The following is a 27,838-nucleotide window of genomic DNA, read 5'->3' on the forward strand; positions in this document are numbered from 1 at the left end:
ACTGTTAGAAAGCTGGCAGTTATTAATTTATTCTGCAAGGACTAACTGATTCATTGGCAAGTCAGTGGGTTGTATTCTACTTTGCATATAGCACAGTTTTACTGTTCAAAGTGTCTACAGAAACTAAAAGAAATCACGTTATCAATACAAGCCTATGATTCTAGCATTTCATTCAATCATAAAACCTTTATTTTTACAAAAATAAGTGGAGTTCTGCTTAAGGGAAGTAAAATATTATGAAAGTTTTACAAATTTTAAGTATTTCATTTTCACTATCCCCTGAAAAGTAATCAACAGAGGAACCCCCTGCTGCACCTTTGTATCATTTAGAATATTTTAGAATTTTGAATTAACTACCATCTTTGAACAAAAGAATTCCTTCTGAAGTGGTCAGTGACCACCTATTCTGAAACAAACAATCCAGATGATCTGTTTGGGTATCAGGAACACACCAAGATTGAAACATGAAGTTAATTCATTTCTTAAGGGTTTTATCTGAAGGACAAACCCTTTAGTTACCTCTAAAAAGATATGAAATTCTTGCAAATTAGAATGCATGAATACTCATTTCTGTTTCATGGATTTTTATGTGTTCTTAAGTGCTGTACATAATAGTCAACATTTCAAAGGAGTGAACACTGGAAAGATTTCAGGAATACAAAACAAGTTTGTACATTTCTAAACTTAACATTTAGGAGAAAATTAGATTTTGTAGTTTATGTGAAGCATTTATGTTTTGACAACAAAGACAGCAAAATTAGAAGTTAACAAGAGAGCAACTTGAAGAGCAATATTAAATATATTATTTTACCACATTTTCAAGCTATAAATCAATTAGAGCCTTAATTTCCTTAATTTTGGTTTGTTTTATTTCACTTGCTGAAGGCTTTTTAGTAGCAAAGGCTCCTGCTGCAAGTTCCCTCTTCTTGTTCTGAATTTTCAGCATATTTTCTTCCACTGAATCCTTCACAATGAACTGAAATACAAAAAAAGGCCCCACTAAAATGTTGGGGTTTGTTGTTTGGTTTTTTGTTGTTTTTTTTTGGGGGGGGGTGTGTTTAATTAAATGTTTAGGATGGGACATTTAGGTACTTAGGGGGAAAAAATAGCTGAGTGAGCCTAAAGCACACTTATATTTTGTTACTACTTTGTGAAGCAAACACAAAAGGGAAGAGTTATAGTGTAGACAGAGAATGTTTTGCATTTTAAACACACACCCACGCACCTTTTTTTTAATACTTATCGGAAGAATATTTATCTCTTATTTGCTACTTATATGAGAAGAGAACCAGTCTTCAATTTCCCAAGTAATGTTTTTTGTGACCAAGTATTAATGAGACATACCAGCTGCTCTTTTGCAGCCGAACGAGCTGCTATGACAAAAGCAAAAGCATTCTACATACTTTCAAGACAATAAGCTAACAGCCAGGCCAGGCAGCAGCAATACTACCCCATATATATCGCTCCAAATAGCTCACAACAGGGACATCTGATTTCTAAAGTGATTATTTCACAGGAAGTAGCTTACATTTAATATAATCTTACAATCCAAAGCCCACACTTCAAAAATCACAACTTTTGAGTTTACTGGTGAGATTATGATGTCACAATTCTTCTAAAAACACAACAAAGCTTTCTGGAAAATAATTTATTTATTCATAATCAGAACACTGGTCCAACAGATCATCTCTCAACTCACCTTAGTTATAACAACATTATGCTTCTGACCCAGCCTGTGACATCTGTCAAAACATTGGTCTTCTGCAGCAGGATTCCAAGCCTATCAATCGCAGTAATGAACAAGTTAAATAACCACTGGTCAAAATACATAATAAAATGCACACAGAATCACAAGGAAGTTATCTGATGATGATGGAAGTACCACCATCTCTTGTACAAATACTGCCTGCAGATTAATTACTCACAACCTGATTTCTCACTTAAGTATCCCAATATAAATAAAGCTTTGAGAACTTCTGGTTATATATTCATAACAAGCAGGAACTTGTAAATGGGCAAATGCTTTAAAAACTAGGTTTGTCAGGAGTCTAGGAGACATCAAAACAATCTTGTTATAATTTTATTTCTGAAATAAACACTGTATATACTAACTGCCTCAGTTCTCTTTTCCTGATAACAAAACCTAAACCAGCTGAACACAGGCAGTTAATTCATCAGTAGACCAAGTCCCCTTGTCATTAAAAAAGGAAGGCCATGTATGCTTCCATCAGTACATGCAATAATCATGAAGGTAGTTAAAACAAGGAACTTGCAGAACACAAAATAATAGTGTAGCTTTTCCTACTTATGCTTAGAATATAACACTAAATATAAGGATTTGGGAAATGCCAGGTTTGCTCTGCATTTTTCCAGGGTGTTTTTTCTATTTAAAGGTATAATGCTACTCATTGTCACACAACAGGTATTTAAATCTAGCTAAAATGTAATCGTGTTCTGCCTGTGATAAGCAAGTCTCATGCAATGGGCTCACCTTGCCCTGTCTCCCACATACTGAGAGTTACCTAGGAACTCTTCTTAACAACTCCTTTCTACAGAATGGGGGAAAGAAAAGCCCTAGGCTAACACAAAAGAAGATTATTTAGATTCTAAGAACCTCTGATGCCTAAACCCACTTAAGACATCAAGCTGCAAGATAGAAGCCAAACAAGTCTTGCTTCTCCAATATAAGACAGTGAGCAGAAGTACAACAAATGATTTATCTGTCACTGCAAGATGAACATTCCTGGCTATGTAGAGCAAACTGTTCCAATACTAATCTGACTGTAGGAAGATGATGTCTTGAGGCAAGAGCTAGCCCAATCATGCACAAGCATGTTCCATTCTATCTTTGGTGTAATCAAGTAGGACCAAAGTGTACTACTCTCACTCTTCTTCTCTCATCAGTTCAAAGGAAAACTGAACTGAAATAGCTCTGTGCCTTTCTGCAGTATCCTCATACAAAGGATACTGTATTTTACATGGGAAAATATAAAAAAAAAAAAAAAAAAAAAAAAAAAAAAAAAAAAATCGAGCCTCAGAGAAACTTGTATACTTGCGGTACTCTCAGATTAGAGGTTTGTACTTCTTCCTAAAGGTGAGAATTCAGCAGATACGAGTGTATTTAAACAAACACTGTAAAAAAGTGGGGGGAGGGGCATACTCTGTGGTTGGGTAAATGCTACTCCCTTGCACTGTCACACAACACCTGTCAGCAGACCCCTAAGCTACAGTTCTACAACAAATCCACAGAATTTGAGTAGAAAAACTGTTTTTTTCCACTAGCTCCAGAGGTTTTTCCTCTTCTTAAATCCTCTTATTGCCACTCAAAGAATGCTAATGCATGACCGCATCTCATTCAGCACTGAACATTCAAACATGAGACCATAAAGGTCATGTGGTCCCACTGCCCCTTCATCAAATGTAAATAGTCAACCACTGCCACATGGGGTGGCTACCATTACAAGATGGTTACCAGCAGGATGAGGAGTTGTTCAATGGTATCAGTGTATAAAGGCTCCAATTATATTTGGTAGTGGTTTGTGAGATGTAACTATATACTGTAGATGAGTCAGTGTCAACAATGCTTAACTTATTTTCTTACAACTGCTTGCTGCAGGACAGTGTATGCATAACACCTCATAATCTTCACAGAAAACTGAAATTCTCTTGGACTTCCCACAGGTTTTCTTATTCAGAGAATTCTTTTAAAAAAAACAACCAAACAGTTGGACTAGATGGTGGTGCGGTGCTGAAGGTCCCTTCCAACTGAACTATTGAATGAAACACATACAAAGACAGTCCTTGTGAAGATGTATTATAATTCATAAGAAACCTTTTCCAAGGCAACTGCTCCCTATTCTAACTCATATTTAATTCCTTTAGTTTATTAAGTAAATAGCTTTTGTCTTTATGCTGTTGTTATCACTAACCTGATGTTCAATCTAGTACTTTATTACTGGTATAACCAGATACCCAAGTGCAGAGTTACACTATTATTTTAATTTACTTTGGTTTGTTTTGAAGTGCACCAACTGCAGAATTTGTCTCAGTTTCCAACTGCTAAAAAAACAGGACACCAGGGAGAGGAGTACAGACTGAACAGGGAAATTCAGTTGTACAATGACACAAAAAGACACAAACCAATTTAAGAACACTATTTTGCTATCAAGAAATGTAATTTACATTTTTATTCCTTACAAACAATTCTGCATTCCCAAGCACTTTAACGAAAGGAAAAAAATGTCATAAATTTAGGTATCACCATCTTTCTCGGTCTCCTACAACTACAAAAAGTAACCTCAGACTAATATCTGTATTTTTTAAATAAATGCACAAAAATAACAGAAGAGACCAGAGCAGAGAAGCATTACACTGTACCACAGGAAAAAAAAAAAAAATTACACTGTTCCTGAGTTTTCACTTTATGGCTTTTGAAGTTATTAAACAGAACAAACAGAAAAATACATTCAGAAGTGTCAGACAGAAAGAGAAATAAATAGAGAAGGAATAGATATCAAATGCTACACTGTGTCACAGCACTTTGTTAACAATGCTACTAATATTCTTTCTATTCACAGTAAATAACAGCACAAAAACACTGTGTTAAAATAAAAACGTGCCAGGGAAACAAATTAAGAAAACCACTATTTGCCCTTTAACAGGTACTCATCAGTATCATTCATTGTCAGAAGGCCTTTCATTGTACTCCTAGGAAAGCACCAAAAAGAGGTTCACCTAGATGTAAACCAGATCATTATTAACAACCTGTTACTCACAGGATCCATTAAAAACACTCGGGAAGCTGCTGTCAGATTTAATCCAACTCCACCTGCTTTCAGAGACAAAAGCATTACAGTTGGGGATCCTCCTTGGCTGCTTTGAAAACACTGAATTGCTTCTACTCTTTTCTTCTGTGCCATTGACCCATCCAAACGAGCAAAGGTAAACCCTGATTCTCTGAAGAGAAAGTAAAAATGTTCAATTTACCAATCCATTTTCTGTAACAACGGGGGGGGGGGGGAATAATCAAAATTCCAACCACTATATTGAAATAATTTTGAGAAATTTTCTAAAACACTAAAAAAATGTGTTTATTAAAAATGACAGTAGTTCTACTTACTTCAAGGGATTTTCTATCAGTGACAGGAAAGTTGTAAACTGAGAAACAACTAGACATTTAGCAGTTGGATCATCCCTCCGTAGTTCTATCAAAGCATGCATGAGAGCATTTATCTGAAATCAAATAAAGACTTATGTAGCTTATTCTGACTTGGTTAGATCCTTCTCCTATAGGTGCTTCGATGAGTTTCAACTAAGAAGTAACTGCTCAGCAATACCTTTTAAATTAATCTTAAATTCAGGGGGGGTGTGGGTCTCTTAGCTTTCAAAGAAACATAAGGGTTGAGCACTTTTAATGGTGACTGATGGCGCTTTGGGGGAGGATTCACAAACCCATTCTCCAGACATACTTCTCCTTGTCAGGGGTCAGTAAGGTCCCTGCCTCCAGGACATATGAAGGAAAAAAAAAAAATAAAAAATTAAAAAAAAATGGAGGAACAGAGTACTGGAATTCTGAAAAGTCAGGCTTAAGAAAGGTACAGCCCTGGGGCAAGTGTTCTACTTAGCACTAATCAAGAAAGGCCTTCCCTGGGAATATTCAGGCAAACAAATTATGCAATACCCTTAGCTAGGTATGATAGAGAACAAGGAGGCACCAGAAGCACTCCTGAGACCAACATGAGAACAAAAAGAACACTGAATTGGATCTGAGGCAAAAGAACATTGCCAGTTTTCTCATGTAAGGTTTAGCTATGATGAGGCAAAGAACCACTAACTAAAGAAGGCAAGTAACTGCACCAGGTAAAGTATAAAAATGAATAAATAAATAAATAAATTTATTTCAGAGCACAAAGTCCTAAATTAGGTCTCAGGCCTCCACAGAAAAATTTTTAGAGAATAAATTTATAGCCAAGTTTTGCAAGAATAAAAATTTTAAAAAAATTTTAAAAAATGTTTCAGAAAAATCAAACTCAAAACAAACAGGTCAAAGTACAAGAAGAAAGATTTAATTTCTTGCAGTGAATGCACAATGAAGGTGGGGCAAAAAATGTGACAGACCTTGAGAAACCAGTCTGCAAACCAAAATAAAAATCTCACTAGTTTATCTGACATGTTATATTGAACATATGATGCCCAGTTAATTTTGCCCTCTAGAGCAAAATGCATATTCTTTAGACAAGCTTTAAGAAAGGACTGATGCAGCTTTTTAGTTTCTAAAAGTAAATTAAGAGCTGAATAATCTCTACTCTATAGTAGTTCTATACCCACAGAAACCTTCAGAAACAAAATGCAAAGCAATAGCTTTTTTTATCGAAAGTCTCACATAATTAGTATGCATCTCTGTACAGCACAATGACTGTTACCAAATTCCAACTGGTGCTCCTTTTCTCGTTTCCCTGCTGCAAAGTTTGTGATGAGATTTTATTACATATTTTCTCCTGTGCCAACTAGTCTGTGAAGATTTTCAAATAATAAGGTTATGCATATGTAAAGTATGTTCAGTGTATTTACATAAATATTCTAGAGAGTGCTCTACAAACCCGTAACAAAGCTAAGTAAAACACTATGAAATGTACCTTTGAACTCGATATCCACTCCTGATCGGACTTCTTTTCATTACTTGAATCTACTTCCCCTTCCAGGGGACATTCCACCAAGTGCTCTGCTCGAAGCTCACTCCTACAGAGAGGGCATTTGGCATTTGGCTACAAAAAAAGCCCAAATGACATTAGAAGAAACACATTAAATCATAGAATCATAGAACAGAATCATAAAATAGTTAGGGATGGAAAGGACCTTAAGATCATCAAGTTCCAACCCCCCTGCCATGGGCAGGGACACCTCACACTAAACCATATCACCCAAGGCCTCGTCCAACCTAGTCTTGAACACTGCCAGGGATGGAGCATTCACAACCTCCCTGGGCAACCTATTCCAGTGCCTCACCACCCTAACAGGAAAGAATTTCCTCCTTATATCCAATCTAAACTTCCCCTGTTTAAATCAAATCAAGTTAAACCAAATTATTTAGAGTTCTAAAGATCAACTTTTAGAAGTACCTTTCAGGAAATTATTGGTATTAATACAAAAAAAAAGTCCTCAAGGATTCATTTGTAACACAACTGCTTTGTCATTTCTGACATGACAATAGCAAACATTTCTGAGAACATCAGGTGACACAAATATTACATGTTTTAAAAGCACTCAATCTTCCTCAAAAGTGGTTGTCTTTCTGGCCATATTTATAGGTGAAATAAGCAGCTAAATATTTAAAAGCAATCAAATATTTGGACTATGGGGAGAAGACTAAAATATCAGAAAAAATAAGCCCTCTTTCAAAGACAAGTCATTCTTTGCAGCTAAGAAAGATCTTGTTAACCCTTTTTCTTCAAAGACTGCACAGAAATAATTGCAGTCTGATGAAATACGCTTTGTCAGGGCCAGACACAAAGTATCTTTTCTTCTTCCTTAACACAGATGAGAAATGAGGCATAATTTAACACCAAGGTTTGTTTTTTTTTTCTCTGAAGTATACTCGAGATAAGGCAGAGTTCACAATTTATGCAACAGCACTTCCATGAGACTACTCACAAAATTCAACAAAGACTGTGTGCACTGTGCAAATACCGAACCTTGCAGAGCAAAAATAACAAGCACAAAAAACTTTTGCCTAACAGCAACCTTTTAAAATTAGCTAACTAGGTTTACATAGTAATCTGGCCACAGAACCAAGGCATCTTTAAACAGGCTGCAAAGCAGACCTCACAAAGCAGATGAATACTGGAAGCTGCAAATCTGGAATGAATTTCTAGCCAGTTAAAGAGGCTGGTGGTCATAGTCTGCATACATGAATTTATTGCAGCAAGAAAAGATAACCTTTGAAGAGACAGAACCTCAACACAAATGAACCTGAAGTTTCCAAAATGTAGTCACAAATGAACCATTCCCCATTTGCCAGCAACCCAAAAAAATCCACCAATAACAAAATAAATGAATTCTAATAAATCTGAAAAAAAAAAAAATCCTAACAGTGCTCACAGAGACTTCTCAGTTTGCTATACACATCTTTTTGCATCCCTTCTCCAATTTAGTACTAGTCAAAGCCAACACAAAAACCCAAAATGCAACTAAACAATGCCAATACAAATATGTAAGACTTGCAGTGAAAGTATGTAAGAGTGAAAAAACTGTCCTGCTATCAACAGCTAGGAAAATAAAAACAATACTGTAGAGATTTTACAGCTTCATTGGGACTTCTGAAGCTAAACTGAATGAAAGACTGAAATTAAGGTGTTAACTTTCAAGCTGTTAACTACTAAGAAAGTTTTTCCAATTTCAGAATATATTCTTAGGTTAACGTTAGAAAGATAAAATGTTATCCAAGTTTGTAACCAATGAAAGGCTAAACTTGTCACTCAGCAGTTTTGGGCTGGCAGCTTCACATCCCATGCCTAATGGCTTAATATTCTCACTTGTATTACTAATGGAAACCACAGGCATATTGCCTGGCAGAATCCTGTTTGAACTCATGCTTTAAGGTGGTTGCTTTGTTTTGAAGGTGGTAAGTACTTTCCCCGAGCTATTTACTAGGAGAGCGTTGCACTGTAACCAGTCAGGCACAGGAACTACCCAACTGAGATGCAGCACTAGCACACATACTTACTATGTCAAAAAAGCGAATTCCCCAACTCTGGAATTTAGGTGTCTGTCAGTGTTTTAGCTGGAAGCTGCAAAACCTTCCTTGGAAACTGATTTAAATTAGGAAGCATTCTGAACATAAGAAAAGCTTACTCACTGCTTTAGAAACTCATGATAGTTCAGGAGCAGTACCTACTATTTCACTACTATGTAAGCAATCTACGGAACAATGTGGGATTGGACAAAGGTCTAGTTCTGCAGATTCCAAGATGCCTTCCAGTCAAAGCATAGTAAATAACTTGACTGTACAGTCAGGTAATCCAGGTTCCATCACATCATAACCTGATTTATTTCTCTGCATGCCTAACTACACATGAAGGCTAAGTAGGGGCACTGACTCTATTACAGACATACCAAGAACCTCTGCACTGGAACAAAGCCTCTGTTCTGTAGAGAACAATTTCACATAACTACTTTTCCCTCAAAATTCTCAGAGACTTTCAACTAGGATAACTGCATCAGAACCTTGCATGTCTGGCAACGAAACAAAGTCAAACGGCATGCCAGGTAGAGTAACACTTCCTAACTTTGTCTTGTTGGGTTGACTAATTACGCACAAGTGGGGACTAATTTGTCCCCTGCCACCTCCAATAGAGAACACCACCTAGAGTTAGCCTGTCACTTGCAGCTCTACTGTGGCTGAGTACAATTCCAGAAAGGAAGTGCTGCAGCACTGGATACCGATGGCAAGATTACTGCACTATCAGATTGCCCTAGAAAGGAAAAGGCAAACAAGAAGAAAAAGTAGAGCTTAGAAGCACACAAGAAAAAGACATACTATGTTTAAAAAACAAAAAAACCCCACAACAAAACAAAACAAAAAAATCCAATCAAAAGACCCTCAGCGCAAGCTTATTCTGGAGACAGTCCAGAGAAGGGCCATAAAGATGCCCTCTAGCAAGGCAGCTCTTTCACAGCAGAAGGTTATCAGCTTGGAATAAGGAGAATAGACATGATTTTACTTCAACAGTCAACTTCCAATACACAACTTCGGTCTCTTTCAAGCACAACAAAATACACATGTATCACACCACATAAAGGCAGTAAAGAGGCATCGAGCCATATGAAGGAACATAATGCAGCACTAGTTGCCATCATTTTTACCTCAGGGGCAAAGTAAGGTGAAAACTGGGGAAAAGGTCTTTGAAAATAATGGTGAACCTTAAAACTGTTCATTTTGAAAGCCACTCTCAATAGCTTGACTTCAGGACAACAGTTTTTGTAACTCTGCTAATACCTAGGTTTACACTGTTCATGTATGATTTAAAGGAACAATAGCTAGATGTCCTTCTGGTGATATCAGTTCATCACTTTCAAATAGCCATTACAATTAACTGCAACCATAGAACAACCAACCTGCTCACTTCTAATGACTTCAAAAATACATGGCCTACAAAACACATGTGCACAGCGTGTTATCACAGGAAGAGTCAGCGATTCCAAACAAACTGCACATTCTTCATCTGAACCAGAGCTCAGAACCAGCTTCATTTTGCTCACTAATACCTCACGCAGTTCTTCAGGAGTTTTACTATCTGCAAATATAGAAAGATACTTAGAAACAGAGATTTTTATACAGGAAATACTGAGGTGGCATACATCAAACAGTTGTATTAATCAAAATGTAACTAGGACAGTTTATACACAATGAGGATATAGCCTACCATGTATAAAACCACAAACTGGCCAGTACTACAGAAAACTCTAACCTACAATTTCAAATCACATGAACAGTAATCTTACTTGGAAAAATGATAATTAGAATTCTAAGAAACTCAACAGTGGTAAGTACATATGCAACACAACGCCTAAAGGGAACAAGCAATTTTCATATGGCAGCTGTTCAGGTAGTTAACATTGCTACAGAGTTGACATTATTTACGGTTAAGATTGGTTTATTTCATTTTTTAAGAAATTCAAATCATACTAGTTACTAATTAAATTCTAAATAATTGTTGAACAATTATCCAATCACTTCTCCACCCTGTATTTTTCAGGAAGATAAATTATAACCTTCTAAGCAAGATTCTGACCATATCTCACAGTCTTTCAGTTTCCTGAAAAACTATGCCTATAACCAATATCATCTCAAAATAGGATTTTTAAAAATATCAAATTTAAGAATTGTCAAATTTAGAGTATTTCAAGCAGACTATACTTGCTTCTGAAAAAAAATGCAGTTTTTAACACTATGCAGCTGTACAGTTCTGGCTTATCAAAAGTAAAATGTTGCTTTCCTTTCACCTGTTCTTACAGCCATAACAAAGTCAGAGCTGACAAAAGCTACAAATCTACAAGCCATTCCTGAAAGCTCCTCTACATCTCCTCTCCTGAGGCAAAGAAAAAAATTTACTGTAAAAGCACTTCTGTAAACTATTATAACAGATACACTGCTCTTTAACAAGCCTTGTGCATTTTGGCTCTGTAGAGGACCTCTTTGCTCATATTTGAGTATGTGCTAGGGTACCCACTTCTCAAACATATGGCATGAAAAAGATAAAGGTAACAAAGCTAAAAGTTCAATAATTCAAGCTGAAAAGAGGAAGGCTGAAGCTAGAAAGCTTGGAAAACAAACAAATGTGTTTCTGTTCTTAAATACGAAGTGCAAGTCCTCCTTTTAAAAACACAGGAACCAAAAGCATTTACTCACCAGCTGAAAAACTAGACGAAGATGTATTTATACACAGACGAGGATGACAACAAAGCTGCCTCAATCTCAGGAGGACGCCAAGGATGTCAGCATAGTGAGCTAGTACAGCCCCTTCACTGAAAAGTCTAAACATAAATTTTACTGTTAGTGTGAAATGCTACAGCCTGAAGTAACAGATGACATCAAGTGATGAAGTGTAACTATTAGAATGATATTCTAATTTTTCACTTCCCTGTTTGAATATAATTTTCTCAAATCCTCTTCTGAACAAGGTACAAAAGGCTACCAGTAACATGTTCGACGTAGAAGAAATACTAACATATGGTCACAAAAAATTTAAGGCCATTCTTTACATAGCCAGTATCTCTTTCTGATACATAGCTCTGCAATAGTCTCTACTTTACTCTTCAGAGCTGAACAGATGCTACACTCATTTGCAATTTTTAGTTTACAGCATACAAATTGATACACTTTGCTAATAAGAGCTAACATAATCAAAACTTCCAAAACACTAAGTTTGTGGTATCAAAATCCAACCTTCAGAATTAAGAAAGCCTTCTACTTACCTGCTAATAGCAGCTTTGCCCTCCTTCTTCACCGACTGATAGATTTGTCTCTCTTCCTCTGTGAGTGTAACATACTGAATGAGTACTTTTCGTTCTGGTAACTCCAAAACAGGTTTTCCTTTAACCTTACTTGTTTTAGTTCTTCTAAGGGTAATACTCCTAATCAGAGACTGTAAACGCCTAAAAAGATATATATCAACAACACATTACCCAGCTGGAGTTGTTTCATTTTCACTTTTTTCTAGTTTATTGATAAATACATGTTCTGTACAAAATCCAAGACTAACAGTACAATATAATTCATTAATCTGAAATATAAAATAATTTCAATCATTTAATATTAATTAGAACTACAAAGTTGAAATGAGAACTGACACCAACTGCATTTCAAGCGTGAAACACTGATTAGTCACACTGCCCAAGCACTGCTAGTCATACTCTTTTATAAACCCTTTGGGAACACTTCGTACCCAAGTCCTCCTGGAGCTCCCATTGTGACTGGACGTTGAATTGTTCTGTGCCACCACTCTCGATCAGTAAAAGGCTTCAGTTTTAAAAAGGAAATAAGTGTCCACAAATCCTTTACAGAATTCTGAATAGGAGTGCCTAAACAGAAAACAAAAGATTGCAAAACCTCAAAGAAAGTACAAAACACAAACTTTAGTCAAAGTGACAATTTAGTGCTTTCTTCAAACCATACATCACGGATGAGGTCTCTTATAACTAGGCTGACATGTCATTAAGTATAACATGTCTTTTTTAATTGAACTATCACAAAACACATACATGAGTGAGAAAATCGCAGATCTCTAGGAGACTTGGCTGTTAATTTTTCCATTTCGGCTTCACCAGTAGCAATCACAATCATGATATACTTTAAGTTACACTTAAGGATCATATACTGGCATGGTCCCTGGCAGTTTTTAGGATGACTATTACATTTCAAAAGCTACTGAGGTCCCAGTAAGTACATAAAAGTGTGAACTTTTAAACTGATGTAACATGCCAGATTGTAAATAGGTCCCTTCTTCCTTGCACTTCTACCAAACCTGTATATCAAAAGTTACTTCAAAATTTGTCTAACTGAAAAAAAAAAACAAAAAAAAAAAAACCCAACAAAACAAAAACCCAACACCCACATAAACCAAGCAAACAAAATGAAAAAACTTAAAGACACACCTAAATTGCTGTTAAAATGCAAGCTCAAAAACATTCCAAATGAATCTGAAGCAGACAGACATTAACCCAGACATCTTCCAGAAAAATCCAAAGTGGAAACACCAAGCAGAAAACACAAGATGGTGTTATACTAAGACAACCTGCACTGCATTTCCTCTGGTATCAAATATTTTACCTGTAAGTACCCATCTTCTGTGTCCATCCAGGTTTAAGGCAGCTTTAGTTTGCTGAGCATTTGGATTCCGTATAGTGTGTCCCTCATCCAACACAATTCTCAGCCACATGACTTTGTGTAAAGGGCTGTCACCTCTCATCTGAAACACAGTATTTTTTTAATCTTCCACTAAAATTAAAATACTTTTTCACAACTTGGATTAAGCAGGCTATTAATGTAACGATTCCACAATTAATATTGGAGGATATTTATGCGCACCTTGTTTATTTATCAGTACAGAAGTGTAAAACTAAGAATGAGGCATTCCTCCTTTCAGATTTAATGATTCCTGGAAAATGTTACCAGTCTTCTCATACTTAGAATGAGGAATTACCTACAGCAAAAATCAGCTCAGCCTGAAAAGAAAGGCTTCAAGGACAGAGAGATATAGAAAATGTATCACAGAACTAATGTTAAAGATGTAAATCTTCAGGCATTTAAAAAGGCTAGAATTTCTATAAAATCATGAGTTTACAAATACATCTCATGCAATGAGCTACCTGGCTGCAGCAGCCCACATCAACAAAAACTATGGAACTATGTTTTCATATGTTCCATATTCTTTGAATGTAATAGGCAAAAGGCAGAAAGGGGAGCCTCACACCACTGAGATTTGGGAAGATTTACATACTTGCCATTTTTTTCTATCCTTAAAAAGTGTCTTAAGTTATCATAATTGCAGACAAATAGTTTTCTCTACAGATGAAATAAATTAAAAAAATAAAAAAATTAAAAAATAAAAAAGAAATAAAAATAAAAGATAAAATTAAAATAAAATAAAAATAAAGAAATTCATAAAAATATAAACCCCTGTCTTGGCTATCACAGCAAACTGGTACAAAAGTATGTAAAGCAAAACTACAACTATAACCTTTTCATTACCTGCAAGAATAGCACTTGAATATACTACCATCATTAGCCCGAACACTGGAAGTCCTGAACAGTGAGGGGTCTTCAAAGAACACTTTTTCTTATTTACTTACTCCGTAATCAGTAGCCAAGATGTTGTATGTTGTCAGTACAATGTCTTGTTCTGAAAGAAATGATGGGTCTCTGCTACGGTCAGAACCGTAATAAATATAAATATTGACATGAAAATCTTGGTGGATGTGTTGTTCAAACTGGTCCTGAAAGAAGAGTTGACAGAAGTCACACAAAAGACACTTTGTTAAGCTACATGATTGTTAGCATAATATCTTTTTAAAGTTGCCTTAGCTAAAAAAACACTTCCTCTAGCTCTGTGACATTCTACAGCCACTTTATATAAACAAAAGCCATTTGAATCTGGGTTCCTTTTTACTACTCCCCGAGGTGAAAAGAGGGACTAGAAGTAGTCACCTCAGTCATTAGTAATAGATACAGTATCACATTCCATTAACTCTAGCTCTACTTTTTGCACACTATTAATTCACATCTGGATGGTATATGCACTTCAAACCCCCCTGTTCCTCCCAAATTGTAATGGAAGAGCTTTTAAGTTTCTTTTTCACTTTCTACCTTCACCTTCTCTTTGTTCATTCTTTCAAAACCTTACTGGATTAATGACAACACAATTGTTAAAGTATTCATTTTAACACCAATGTTTATATATTCCCTACATTTGTACTGTGAAGCACTCAGAATACGCTAATCTTGAAAATTAAAAAAAAAAAGACAAAAAAAAACCAAAAATTTTAATTTTTGAAGCACCAGATTCTCAAGTTTTCTTTTTAAATACTGATTTCATTTTGAATTGATGAAAAGAGTATTTCTTTATTTTACATTATTTGATGTTTCTCAATTACATTATTTTAGTGTTTTTCCTACAATCTAAGATTGTTTCCTTTTCTTACTAATGTTCTAACCACAGACAACAAAACCTTCCAGATAAAACACAACTTGAAAGTTAAAGAGATCCCCTTAATATCTGTATTCAAAATGTCATGAAAACACCACAAACATTGACAAGTGCAGAGACAGAGCTTCAGAAGGGCCCTTCAACCTGTTCACCCTAGCAGACCTACTCCAACGTATCATGAACAGTGTGCCAATAATCAAACACCTCTAATGTCACATGCATTATCAATAAAGTACAATAGCATTTTTTTCTGAGCATGCAAGAAGGACCCATCTCTTCCACCTTCTTCATCTGGTTTAAGAAGTTAAAAATAATGGCTCAATGTCCGGCTGGAGACCAGTAATGAGTGGTGTCCCTCAGGGATCGGTGTTGGGACCGGTCTTGTTCAACATCTTTGTCGTGACATGGACAGTGGGATTGAGTGCGCCCTCAGCAAGTTTGCCGATGACGCCAAGCTGTGTGGTTCGGTTGATACCCTGGAGGGAAGGAATGCCATCCAGAGGGACCTTGACACGCTTGTGAGGTGGGCTGATGCCAACCTCATGAAGTTTAACCATGCCAAGTGCAAGGCCCTGCAGCTGGGTCGGAGCAATCCCAGGCACAGCTACAGGTTGGGCAAAGAAAGAGATTCAGAGCAGCCCCACGGAGAAGGACTTTGGGGTGTTGGTTGATGAGAAAATGAACATGAGCCGGCTTCAGTGTGCGCTTGCAGCCCAGAAAGCCAACCGTATCGTGCGCTGCACCAAAAGACCCGCAAGTCAAAGGAGGTGATCCTGCCTCTCTACTCTGCTCTTGTGAGACCTCACTTGGAGTATTGTGTGCAGTTCTGGTGTCCTCAACATAAAAAGGACATGGAACTGTTGGAACAAGTCCAGAGGAGGGCCACGAGGATGATGAGGGGACCAGAGCACCTCCCATATGAAGATAGGCTGAGAAAGTTGGGGCTGTTCAGCCTGAAGAAGAGAAGACTGCGTGGAGACCTCATAGCAGCCTTCCTGTATCTGAAGGGGGCCTATAGGGATGCTGTAGAGGGACTCTTCGTTACAGACTGTAGTGATAGGAGAAGGGGTAATGGGTTAAAACTTACACAGGGGAAGTTTAGATTGGATATAAGGAAGAAATTCTTTCCTGTTAGGGTGGTGAGGCATTGGAATGGGTTGCCCAGGGAGGTTGCGAATGCTCCATCCCTGGCAGTGTTCAAGACCAGGTTGGACGAGGCCTTGGGTGATATGGTTTAGTGTGAGGTGTCCCTGCCCATGGCAGGGGGGTTGGAACTAGATGATCTTAAGGTCCTTTCCATCCCTAACTATTCTATGATTCTAAAATCACCTAAGTTCCAAAACTGCCAAAGTGAATCTGCCTAGTCAAAACCAGGGAATGGAACGTGAGCTCGCTACTCATGGAACAGCACTCTCATTACAATGAGACTCCATTTTTAAAATTTCGATCAAATAAACCTCTCTCGTGAAAGCAGCTGTTTCATAAAAAAGGAAAACCATGACCTAGCATGAGAGATTATAGGGAGTACTACTTCTACTGCATAATAATCAACACTCATCACATACACATACTTAGGAGGCTTAGCACTTACAATCCAGTTGCTTAAGACAGACAGTGGACACACAATCAGCGTTGCTCTGGGGCCATCACCAGAATATTTCTTCTCAACTGACTGAATGCTAGTGGTACCTGAGAAAACAGAAGTCATATGTAGTGGCGTAACAGCTCACTAAAGCAAAGTACAAGTTCAACAAACTTACAGTTCTCTGTAAGTCCTTTCTAAATTACTTCACCTGCAGCACCAAAGCTATTTACAAAGACATAAGCTTCATTTATTAAGTCACATATGCATAATACTTATGCTTAGAAAAACAACCTACGAAACACTATTATTTTTATTCCTTCATTACCTTTTCTCTTTGTTCGTCTTTTTAAAGTAGATGGAGGTAGAAGAACAGATGCAAAGCCTGGATCTTCTTGGATAACAAAGGAAGTTGCTGCAAAGCCCAACACATACAGATTTTTCACACCATGCAGAACATACGTGTGCATTTATTTTTATGACGTGTTTCATCAAGCCCGTTATCCAGATTACTTCTCCTTTCCTATGCAATAATGTAGAATATTTCCTACGTGGTAATGTACAATATCTTGAGTTGGAAGGGACCCATAAGGATCATCAAGTTCAGCTCCCCGCTCCTTGCAGGACTAGCTAAAACTGAACCATACGGCTAACAGCATGATCCAGATATGCCTCTCAAAATTCAAGGAATATGTGCAGAAATATAGTATCCTATACATCTTTTTCAGGTTATGAGTCTTCAGAGGAATGCAGTTTATCAGTTGTTTACCTTAGCATAGGTTTCACTCAGTATATTAAACCTAAACTTAACTGCTTCCTCCAGAGTGTCGTTAGCTCCTTTTATTCCATGCATACTTAGTTCAACAAATGACGTGTGTTCTTGCCTCTTCAAGACCAAATTTCAGGTATTTATCGCAAAAAAAAAAAAAAATAAATAAAAAAAAATCAACAAACAAAAAAATAACCCACAAAACAAAAATTTTTTTTGTTTTTCCAACCCTAGTGCCCTGACAACAGGTCTATGTCAAACTCTAGAAATCTTAATTGTGTTTTTCACCATCTGTTTTACCCTTATAGCTTGTTACACCACCTCTCCTTTAGCTAAGGAAACAGAACACAACACTTGAAACTAAAATACTGCTTTTCAGCAATGTCTAAAATTTTCTGCTTAAAAGTTCTGGTTGAGCAAAACACAAAAAAAACAAAGCATAAAACCCCCAAGTTTAGTTAATTCCTCTTCCAGTTAATTAGAATTCCTTTTTGGGTTGGCTTCAGGAAGACAGACACCAGATGTCACAGTAACCAACTAATAAAAAAAGAAATTCCTTGCAACTTACTTTTGGTTTGTTGCAGTAGCAAATCTTCAGAGTCTCCCAAGTCACTATTTCCTGAATATCTGGGTTTCTTGGCTTTATCACTAAGGTATAATCATTAGGGAAAAAAAAAAATAAAAATAGAAAGAAACCCCACAACTCTACTTCTGCTCAAATTTACACATTAAATCTCAAGCACATTAAGCAGATGAAGTTTATATTGCAAACAAGATATCACTATGATTTGAAAATTCACTGATTCTAAGGATTTGAAAAAGGAAAGCACAGAACACAGAGCTGCAGGGTGAATGATGCTCATAAAACGTGGTACAGATTATCACCGAAGTTCACCGCAATTATAAGAGGCTAGTGTGGTGGGAAGGCTCAAACATGTTATTAAGTTTCACAACTTCATCAGGCCAGGGCTGTTCCTGTCAGAAGCATGCCTGCAAAGTATTTCTAAACACCTAAAAACCCAATTAATACTAGAAGAAAGATTTACTTCACAGCCTCTTTTTTAGCATGCCACACACTGATGATACTAGACACCTTTACTAGTGAAGGAGACATGCAAGCAAGCAGTCACACAACCCTGGCTGAATAAGTAAATGCTTTTTTAATATATTTCAAAGTGCAACACAGATACAGAACACTTAATGATAAATGTAAGCAGAACTACACTATACTATACTATACTGAAAGCTGAGGAGAACACAGGAACACATTTTAGGCTAAGGTTAGTATTAACCACATATCACTTTATGTTTACTCAAAATATACATATCAAACCAACAAAAATATTCTTCCAATAATCTACCTTTTTGGAAGACAACTTGAGTACTTCAGAGGAGCAGTTTCCAACTTTCTTATGCTAGAAACACCAGGGTCCATCACATTGCTAGAGTCTTTATAAAGTAAATGGTATTTATGAAAAATATACATAGTCTTAAGCTCAATTATCAAACCAACTTTAACATAAAACAACTTAATCAAGTGTGAACTTCTTTTAAAACCTTAGTTCTGCAAGGGACAAGTGCTACTGATACTGTGATCAAAAATGAAAAATAGAAATACTCTTTAAACAATCTTAAATATTTATGAAGTCATAAAACATGTACTGTGCTTGTAAGTGGTCAAAAACAAACTGTTGAAGAAAAACACAAATATAAGCATTGCACTGTTAACAGTAAAGTTCTTCATAGAAGTCTTAAATGCTAAATGACCTTACTAATTAATAACAACCATTAATTAGTCAGGTTTGACCTTACTAATTTCTACATTGCCAAAAGCTAAATTAACAATTGCAACATTAAAAGAAAAAAGTGGTAACATCACAGATGTCCAGGGTGTAAGGGCTGTCACAAGGGAGTTGTTTTGGTTTGGGGTTTTTGGCAGGTTTTTGTTTGTTTTCTTAAAATCTTTATCAGGTAGTGAACAAAACATCACCTCTGAACTCTGCAGATCAGAAACAAATGCAAAAAAGAAAACATATTGACAGAGCTGCTATCAAAACTGAAGGCACCAGTGCTTGCACAAAGAGTTTTGGTATAACTCAGGCAAGTGAATTCATGCTTGACTCCAGATTTAAACTTTAATACAGATTTAATACAGTCCTGAAGACGGCAAACCCTGCAAAAACTCAATAAACAGATACCGATTTAATGTGTAACAGAACGAGAAATGGGAGGCAGGGTGTAGTACAGGTTTGGAAGATGTTATCACTTTTTTCATATTAAATAATAGTAGCAATAAGCTCTCCCCTCACTGCTGTAAACAGTAACTCATTAAAATGCTTAATGCTCTGGAACAAAACAAAACAAAAACTTGGATGCTATTAGGTTCTTCAATTTTGGTAAAGGTTCTGCTTTTTCTGGAAACACTCATATTGACCTCATGGAAATCTGCTTTTCCTCCTTTCCAGAGTACTGATAAAAATAACTTTCACCAGAGGCACTTCATACTGTGTTCTCTCCTTATCGGTTCCTTTCATTTATCTTGCTTTCACATTTCTTTACTGTGAGATTGGTGAAGCACTGGAAGAGGCTGTTCAAGGAAGCTGGGAATGCTCAATCCCTGGCAGTGTTCCAGGCCAGGCTGGACAGGGCCTTGAGCAACCTGGTCTGGCGGAAGGTTCCCCTGGCCATGGCAGGGAGGTTGGAACTAGATGAGCTTAAGGTCCTTTTCAACCTTGATCATTTTATGATTCTTGTGCTATCAGTTAAGGCATCTATATTAAAATTCCTTCACAGGACAGTGAGGAACTGCAAAAAAACTTCAAGACCCATACATTTCTTTCATCATTTTCAAGAGCATGAGGAGCTACAAAACTTACTAACAGCAATTACAATTTTTCATATATATCTGTACATTCTCCTGATACAACCTGAAAGCTACAGGTGTGACAAAATCCTTCTAAACACTTGTCACTCGCTCATTACTTAAAAATATATATATGAAAAAAAACCCAACCCTTGATACAGAAGTTAATTGCAATTAGCTACTAATTTTTAAACAAACAAGATTTTAACAGATGCATAAGTGCTTCTGTTTTACCTATGAGGAAGTAGAAAGGAAAGCAAAAGGAACTCTGAATCCATTTCTGGAATGTGGTAACTTTCCTGGCAGGGTTCAACTTTCTCACAAGGCACTCATCTTTTCATATGTCAACTGAAACATCTTTAAAGGTATGTTTCAAATACCTCTCCGAGATACTTAGATTGTGAAGAGTTTGTGAAGATTAGCACTGACCACAGACTAAGAGTACTCCAGATCATAACATTAATTATCATGAGAACATTACTGGACTTTTGATAGTTTGCTGTCACCTTTACATAGTCTGCGTCCAACGCTGTTCATGCTGTTAGTACCAGATTCCTATTGAGGAATGGAAACTTTTATTCTTTAATGTAGCAACTGGAAAAAATGCCAATAACATTATTACACTAATCTGATCAGTGATTAATTATTGCTCTGAATCATGAAAGGCTCACTCAGTGGCAAGTCAGTCAGTCACTTAAAGGTGCTGAAAAAGCTGTATTTATAAGAAACACAACTCCCAGCATTAGCACTGTCAGATAATATTGCATAATAAAGACCTAATCCTAGCCTTTCATTTACTTCATTGTCTTCAAAATCATGTCTTAATAAAAACAAAAAGCACTTGAACTGAACTACCCAAGAAGAGTTTGCACACTGGTGTTAGCTCACTTACTGTAGTTTCCCCTCCTCACTTCATTTCAAGTATTTGGCAAAAATAGAAGACAAAAGATGTATTTATTTATTTATCTGCTTTACACCAAGGCCCCCTGCTTGCTATTTTAGTTGTTACAGGCACTTCCTCAAAACCCCACAGGAACTACACATGCATAACCCCAGGGAAAAAAAAAAAAAAAAAAAAAAAGAAAAGTCTATTTGCGCAGTCACAATTTGCCTTTTAGGCAAATTTATAAGAAACTTCAGAAGTTATAAAACTTAACACTGAGAAGCATTTATTCCTCCTTATTCTTCTTTCAAGGATACTATACTCCTAAGATAACACAGTATACAGCTCAGTTATACACCCTGAAGTAGCATAGTCCACCTCCCTTCAATTAATCTACCCTATTCTTTCTCTTAATGTACTTAAGTAACATTCATTTTCTACAAAACACATACAAAGTTCAACATACAGAAAGTTACTAGGCACAGGGGTTTTTATATTAACTATATCAATGCTTTCATCTCACCTCATAAAACTTATCACTTGAGATCTTTTGAACAGGAAGAGGCTTGCCATCTTGAAAATTTGTGAGAATCAATGCAATAGTAGTAAGTGTTTTACCCTGCATAACAGAAAAGAACATCGTATCTTCCACAGAATGAACCAAATGCCCAACCAATCAAGAAACACATGCACATGTTCTGTATTTAGACTCCGCCCCCCCAAACAAAGCAAAAACAAACAAAAACCAAAACAAGCTTCATAAGTATTACCAGTCCCATATCATCAGCCAGTATTCCTCCAAGAACATTTTTAGGCCGCTTCTTTTCTGCAAAATTTGTAAGTGTATTATAGTAGAAGTTACTTCTCTCTTCCCAAAACGGTGGCAAATCACTACTGTTCTCACGTGAAACCATCCAAGCTAAAGCCTGCTTCTGATGGGGAAGCAAGAGTGTGGCAACAGCCTGCAAATTAGAGATATATTATGTACTATTCACATATTAAGTATGACATTTAATTTTTGGAACAAAAAAATTTTTACGAAGTCCTCTGTGTCTACTATTTCCCCCACTCCGATTCAAGCATCTCCTGTATCCAGACAACGCTAAACATGCATCAAGATGTTAAAGTACTTATATTTTTATATAAAATGGTTTCTAGCTTAAGAAATACCTCTGCTCCTTCCAGTTCACAAGTTTTATCATCTTCCTTCAGATCTTCAAACAATTTGTCAAATTCACTTTTAAGCTGCATAAATGAACAAAAAATGAAATTAAAATTATTGCAATTAAAAATAATCTCACTAACAATCAATGACTACTAAATTATTTGTCATATGGTAATCAGTATAGATAGGTCTATATATATAGATGGAACTATAGAGAGGCCTCACTTTAGACCTGATTTGCTGGAGTATGTTTGTTAGCTACTGCTACATAAAAATGAAGTCCAGTTTTTTCCAAGATAATCACATGCCAAAACAAGCAAGAACTTAAAAAAGGGACGCCTAAATATATTTGCATCCTTGTACAACACTCATTAAAGTAATACTTCACTCTAATTTGAAAGAGCAAACAAAAAGCAAAACCAAAAATAAACTACCACCCAACCCTTCACACATCACCCTGGACCAATCTGAAGATAAAACCTGGAAATCTGATTTTATTTTCACTTGGGAACATACCTGTTATGTGGTAAAGCATTAGGACAGAGACACCACCTCAACAATGTAAAAAGTAAATTACCAAACAACTAAAGCTTTCCAAAAATCACATGGGACTCAAGGCTGTCACAGCTTAAATGTCTCCTCACACAGTAGGAAAAAAGTTCAAAAGTTCAAGATGACTTCAAACCAGACTGGTGGCTCACAAAAGGGGGGGGGGGAGGGAGGGGGAGACAACAGACTTTCACTTCACAAGAACTGCTTTGTTAATGAAAAATTAAAGGCCCCCAGTGTTTAAATTTCAACTTCCAGGTATTCAGATATGAAATGCAAACCTGTTCAGGTGTCAACTGCACAGTAGCATGAACTGGAGCACTGTAACTAGGACCAGCTCTCCCAGAAATCCACTTTGATGCAAAATCACATTCTGAACCTACGTGCCATTAAAAGGACAGTATTTTGAAACACAACAATACGATGACTTCCCAATCTCAAACTTCACTGACTTCTAAGTAACAATGCTGATCAGATTGTAGGCTATAAAACAGAATCTTTCACTTTCTCTTAGCCTCAATTTACTCTTTACTTTCACTGGGCCAAACTTTCTACAAAGCTTTGTAAGACTCACAGGCAATGAGCTACAGGTTGGGATCCTTCAAGATGGCAACCATGTTTCTTAAAAATTATTGTGTTATGTGAAATTTGACTTGGTGACATTACAACAACTGATAATGCAAAAATCCTTTTTTTTTTTTTACTACAAACTCTTTTTCAATTAACTATGTGCAATGCAACCTGTAAGATAAAAACTGAACTCTAAGCATACATCAAATAAGGTCTATTACTCACCAGGCATTTATTTCTGCTCACATCCTTATCCTGACTACCACTGCTTCAACAAAGCTTAGTTCCAGAAGCACAGGTGCTTTTTGTGCAAGGCTGGCTCTGCAAAGCATCATGTCTGCTAAGCTCATTTGTTTAGAGACATCTCATCTCTATTTGCTCACACCTCACAAGTAGCATTCATGCCCTAGCACTTTTCTAAAAGGCAGCAGTGTCCCTGAAAACCTCTCCCTATGAAAGGGTCTGACCTGGTTTTCTTTTAAAAATACAAACCAAAACAATCTAGAGAAATTCAGGGAATCATTATGGATTTTTAAAGAACTTAAGGAATCAAGTATGTTTCTGAGGTTGCTCAACTGTCTCTCCAGCTGCTGGCAGGTAACATAAAATATAAGAAGTAAACTTTTGTGTCCTATCAAGTTTGAAATCAATAGCTGTGGGGTTTGTATTATTCCCCAACTAAGTTAAAAAAATCATTTTGTGAATGACAAGATAATGACAAGAATTAAGCCCTCAAACATTTCTTCCAACCAGGGGCAAGTTCAAGCTGAATATTTTAAAAGGAAAAAAGAAACAACTCAAACCTAAACCTTCAACACTTGCCTTTCAGAGGAGGAGCCAATTTAAATCCGTGCCTTTTTAGCTGATCTAGCACTGCTTCCTTGTTTTCTTCTCTTCCCCAAAAGCTCATTTGTACAGGCATGGTAAAGGTATTTTTTGCTCCGTAAGGGACAACCCTGATAAAATGCAGGAAAAAAAAAAAACACAACAGTAATTTTTTTAGTGTTTGACTTTTCCCTAAAAAACTTGTTATTTCTTCAGCAAGATGTTCCAGACAGGTGTTAGTTCTCATACTCCATGAACCTTTAATACAAACCACCACATGCAGTTAATGTAAGAGTTCCACAACAATCACTAAGGAATTTGCTCTAATGTCTCTACATTTTATCACATACAGAAAAGAATGAACTGTATACATGTAGTTCAACAAAAGAGTAAAGAGTCTGAAAACACAAAACTTTAGTAAGTATTCCTCTGCTCTCATGAGAGCCCACCTGGAGTACTGCATTCAGCTCTGGGACCCCAAACATAAGAATAACACAGATCTGTTAAGAGCCAGTCCAGAGGAGGTCCCAAACATGATCAAAGGACTGGAGCACCTCTCCTACGAGGACAGGCTGAGAGAGCTAGGATTGTTCAACCTGGAGAAGAAAAGGCTCCGGGGAGACCTTAGAGAAGCATTCAAGTACCTAAAGGGGACTACAAGAAATCTGGAGAGGGGCTTTTAACAAGGGCCTGTAGTGGCAGGGCAAAGGGGAATGGCTTGAAGCTGAAAGAGAGTAGATTTAGATTAGATATGAGGGAGTTCTTCATGATGAGGGTGGTGAGCCACTGGAACAGGTTGCTCAGAGAAGTTGTGGCTGCCCCATCCCTGGCACTGTTCAAGGCCAGGTTGGACAGGGCTTTGAGCAACCCGGTCTAGCGGAAGGTGCCCCTGGCCATGGCAGGGAGGTTGGAAGTAGATGATCTTTAAGGTTCCTTCCAACCCAAACTGTTCTGATTCCACATTATAAAGAGCTGCCATGCGAGTCAAGAGAGAACTCTTACAGTTCTCAGAATTTGCTAGTGTAGCAATCAAAAACATTTCTATTATTCATAGAACCAACATCATAACCTTCACACTTACCCTTCAATTAATGCTAGTCTGTTGTCCATAATACCTGCCAATGCTGCTGCTAGTTCTTTTTTTATATGGCCTACCTGGTCTCCATTCACATTATTCACTTTCACTGCATTTTTATCATAAGGATTATTGGGCTCTCTCTGAAGTGCAACCATTTCATTGTTATTAACCTAACAAAGCAAAACAAACACACTTAGTTGCAAATTATCTTCAGAAATATCTATCACACATTGCCTTCAATATCATAAAGATTAAAGATTAATTTGGTATAGTATTCTGTTCAGTCAGTCAAGCTACCACTTACTCGAAATATAAAAAGCATTACAGAAGAGCTACCAAGAAGTTAACAGCAATTTCAAAAGTAATCCTGAGAGCAAGAATTTCCTTCAACTCCTACCACATTTCATAAGGGAATAAACATCACTTTCTGACAATGTAAGCAGTTCAAAGACCTATCTAACTTCCTGTGTTCAGTCACTTTAATTTCCCTTATGTGGATGAGGAGAGCTACCAAATAAAACCAAATTTGAAAGCTTGCTACCTTAATTACATTTTGAATCAGAATGTTTTAGATTATTTCCTGTGAATAATGTTGAAAACAGCAAGTTATAAGAAAATATCTATTGTAATTATACTTAGTCAAAAGTTCCACAAATTATTAAAATTTAATTATTTTTTTTTTCTGAAGCTCACAACTTTTTATTCTGCTTTATAATTTATCATGCACTTACAATCCCTGTGTAGTACCGTAATCCAACAACACTTCCTCGCAAAGTTCCATACAAGACAGCTGAGTCTGTGTCCTCCTCTGTTCCAGATGTGTCACTTACAGAGAAGCCTTCCAACCCAAGACTGGTGGAAAAGTCAGAAGAGGAGAAATGGGAACAGTTTCCCTCTTCTCTGTAGATGTTATATTGAGAGCATCCTCCAGCACCATCTCTGCAGAAAGACAAAGTGTGAAATATTTGACAATAACTTTAATAGCAATAACAACAGAGGAGTTATTTCCTTGTAATCTATTTTACACCTTTATATACTACCTATAAACTCCAAGTTTTACAACTTTACTCACGTAATTTTTACCCGGAAACATGACCAAAAAAAAAAAAATAAAAAAATAAAAAAGAAAATTTTGTATTGGAAGAAAATGTCTGTCAAATAGATTAGTTTAAGCCAGTTACAATAAAGAGCTGGCAACTTAAATCACCAAACTATGGCACCTATGCATTCCACCCTAGCTTCCCTCACAGGCTTAAAACCTATTTGTAACTGCTTAACTCTGTGGCTTATAGCCACAAAAACTGAAATGCTAAAACAACTCCACATATTTATTAAGCTCACTTTCACAACCTGACATGTATTATTGCTTTATAATAAACTTCAGAGATAACCAGCTGCTCCAATGCAGGCCAGGTAATTACACTATGTATTTCTAATACAAACTCCTGCTAGCCAGGCTTCCCTTCTGCTGATCAGATACACCTAGTAGCTCACTTAATGATACACCTAGTAGCTCACTTAACAGATACACCTAGTATACACCTAGTAATCAGATACACCTAGTAGCTCACTTAACAGTAGTTACTTAATGTGGAGAGATGGAAAGGTATCTACCTACGCATTTAATGTGTGCTTGAGTGAAGACTGACATACTAACAACTGCTTTTAACACGAGTACTTTAACAATAAAATCTCAATACAAGTTTCAGCTGATACATAACAATTGTGACCTTCGGTGGATCGCAAATCTATGCTTCTGTATTGCTGGATTAATTAAAGAGTACTGCCAACTTAAATAACTAGATACCATGCACTGACTACTCAGAGCTTGGCATAGCAAACTTTGGTTTCTTTTGCAAATGATATCTAAAGTTACTGCTCAATCGGCATTCCATTTCCTCAGGCACAACGTTTAAGAGGCTTTGCTGTGCTAATTGCAGACGTGCCAGCCGGGGTTTACCACAAGCCATTTTGCCGCCGCCCAGGGGAACCCCTCTCCGGGAGCCCTGTCAGAAGGAGGAAGCTGCAGGCACGCCCCGGCACTCATCGCACATCAACCAGAACAAGCACAGGGCGGCGGAGACACAGTCTCTCCCCCAGCCACTTCAGTTCACCGCGACCGCCGCTCGCAGAAAGGGGTGCGAAGCGGCCCAGTGCAGGAGGTGCACGCCGCTAAGTGGGTCAGCACCGGCACGTCCCAGCGTCCGCCACCACCCCCTCCGCCTCACCTGGGCTTCTTCCACGACATGGCCGCTAGCAGCGAGGCTCCCGCGGTCCGCAGAACCGGAGAACGCTACACCCGCCGCCGCTCCTGACCGTGCACCCGCACAACAGATCCAACAGCAACCACT

General features: G+C 37.2%; 1 protein-coding gene across 5 annotated transcripts; it reads right to left on the reverse strand.

Annotated features, from left to right (window-relative positions):
* HLTF (helicase like transcription factor) lies at positions 1-27,838 on the reverse strand. 5 transcript variants are annotated; one of them, XM_062603230.1, is made up of 24 exons: positions 27,716-27,838; positions 26,219-26,426; positions 25,491-25,657; positions 24,407-24,540; positions 23,296-23,393; positions 22,471-22,545; positions 22,071-22,262; positions 21,824-21,919; positions 20,924-20,972; positions 18,916-19,003; positions 18,123-18,202; positions 17,114-17,200; positions 16,795-16,892; positions 14,350-14,493; positions 13,328-13,466; positions 12,444-12,579; positions 11,974-12,153; positions 11,408-11,472; positions 10,114-10,292; positions 6,636-6,764; positions 5,120-5,232; positions 4,776-4,956; positions 1,700-1,780; positions 1-976 (listed from the first exon to the last, which is right to left on the reverse strand). In XM_062603230.1, the coding sequence occupies exons 1-24, from the start codon at positions 27,733-27,735 to the stop codon at positions 824-826; spliced, it is 2,892 nt and encodes a 963-aa protein (XP_062459214.1). In that variant the 5' UTR covers positions 27,736-27,838; the 3' UTR covers positions 1-823. The 5 variants fall into 5 exon arrangements, 4 of the variants coding, with proteins under 4 accessions (XP_062459214.1, XP_062459213.1, XP_062459212.1 ...); XM_062603229.1 differs by having other exon boundaries at positions 11,408-11,523; XM_062603228.1 differs by having other exon boundaries at positions 11,408-11,532.

This window comes from Pezoporus occidentalis, unplaced genomic scaffold, assembly GCF_034315485.1.
Source record: "Pezoporus occidentalis ecotype Australia unplaced genomic scaffold, CSIRO_AGI_Poc_V1 ctg8, whole genome shotgun sequence".
Taxonomy (NCBI): Eukaryota; Metazoa; Chordata; class Aves; order Psittaciformes; family Psittacidae; genus Pezoporus; species Pezoporus occidentalis.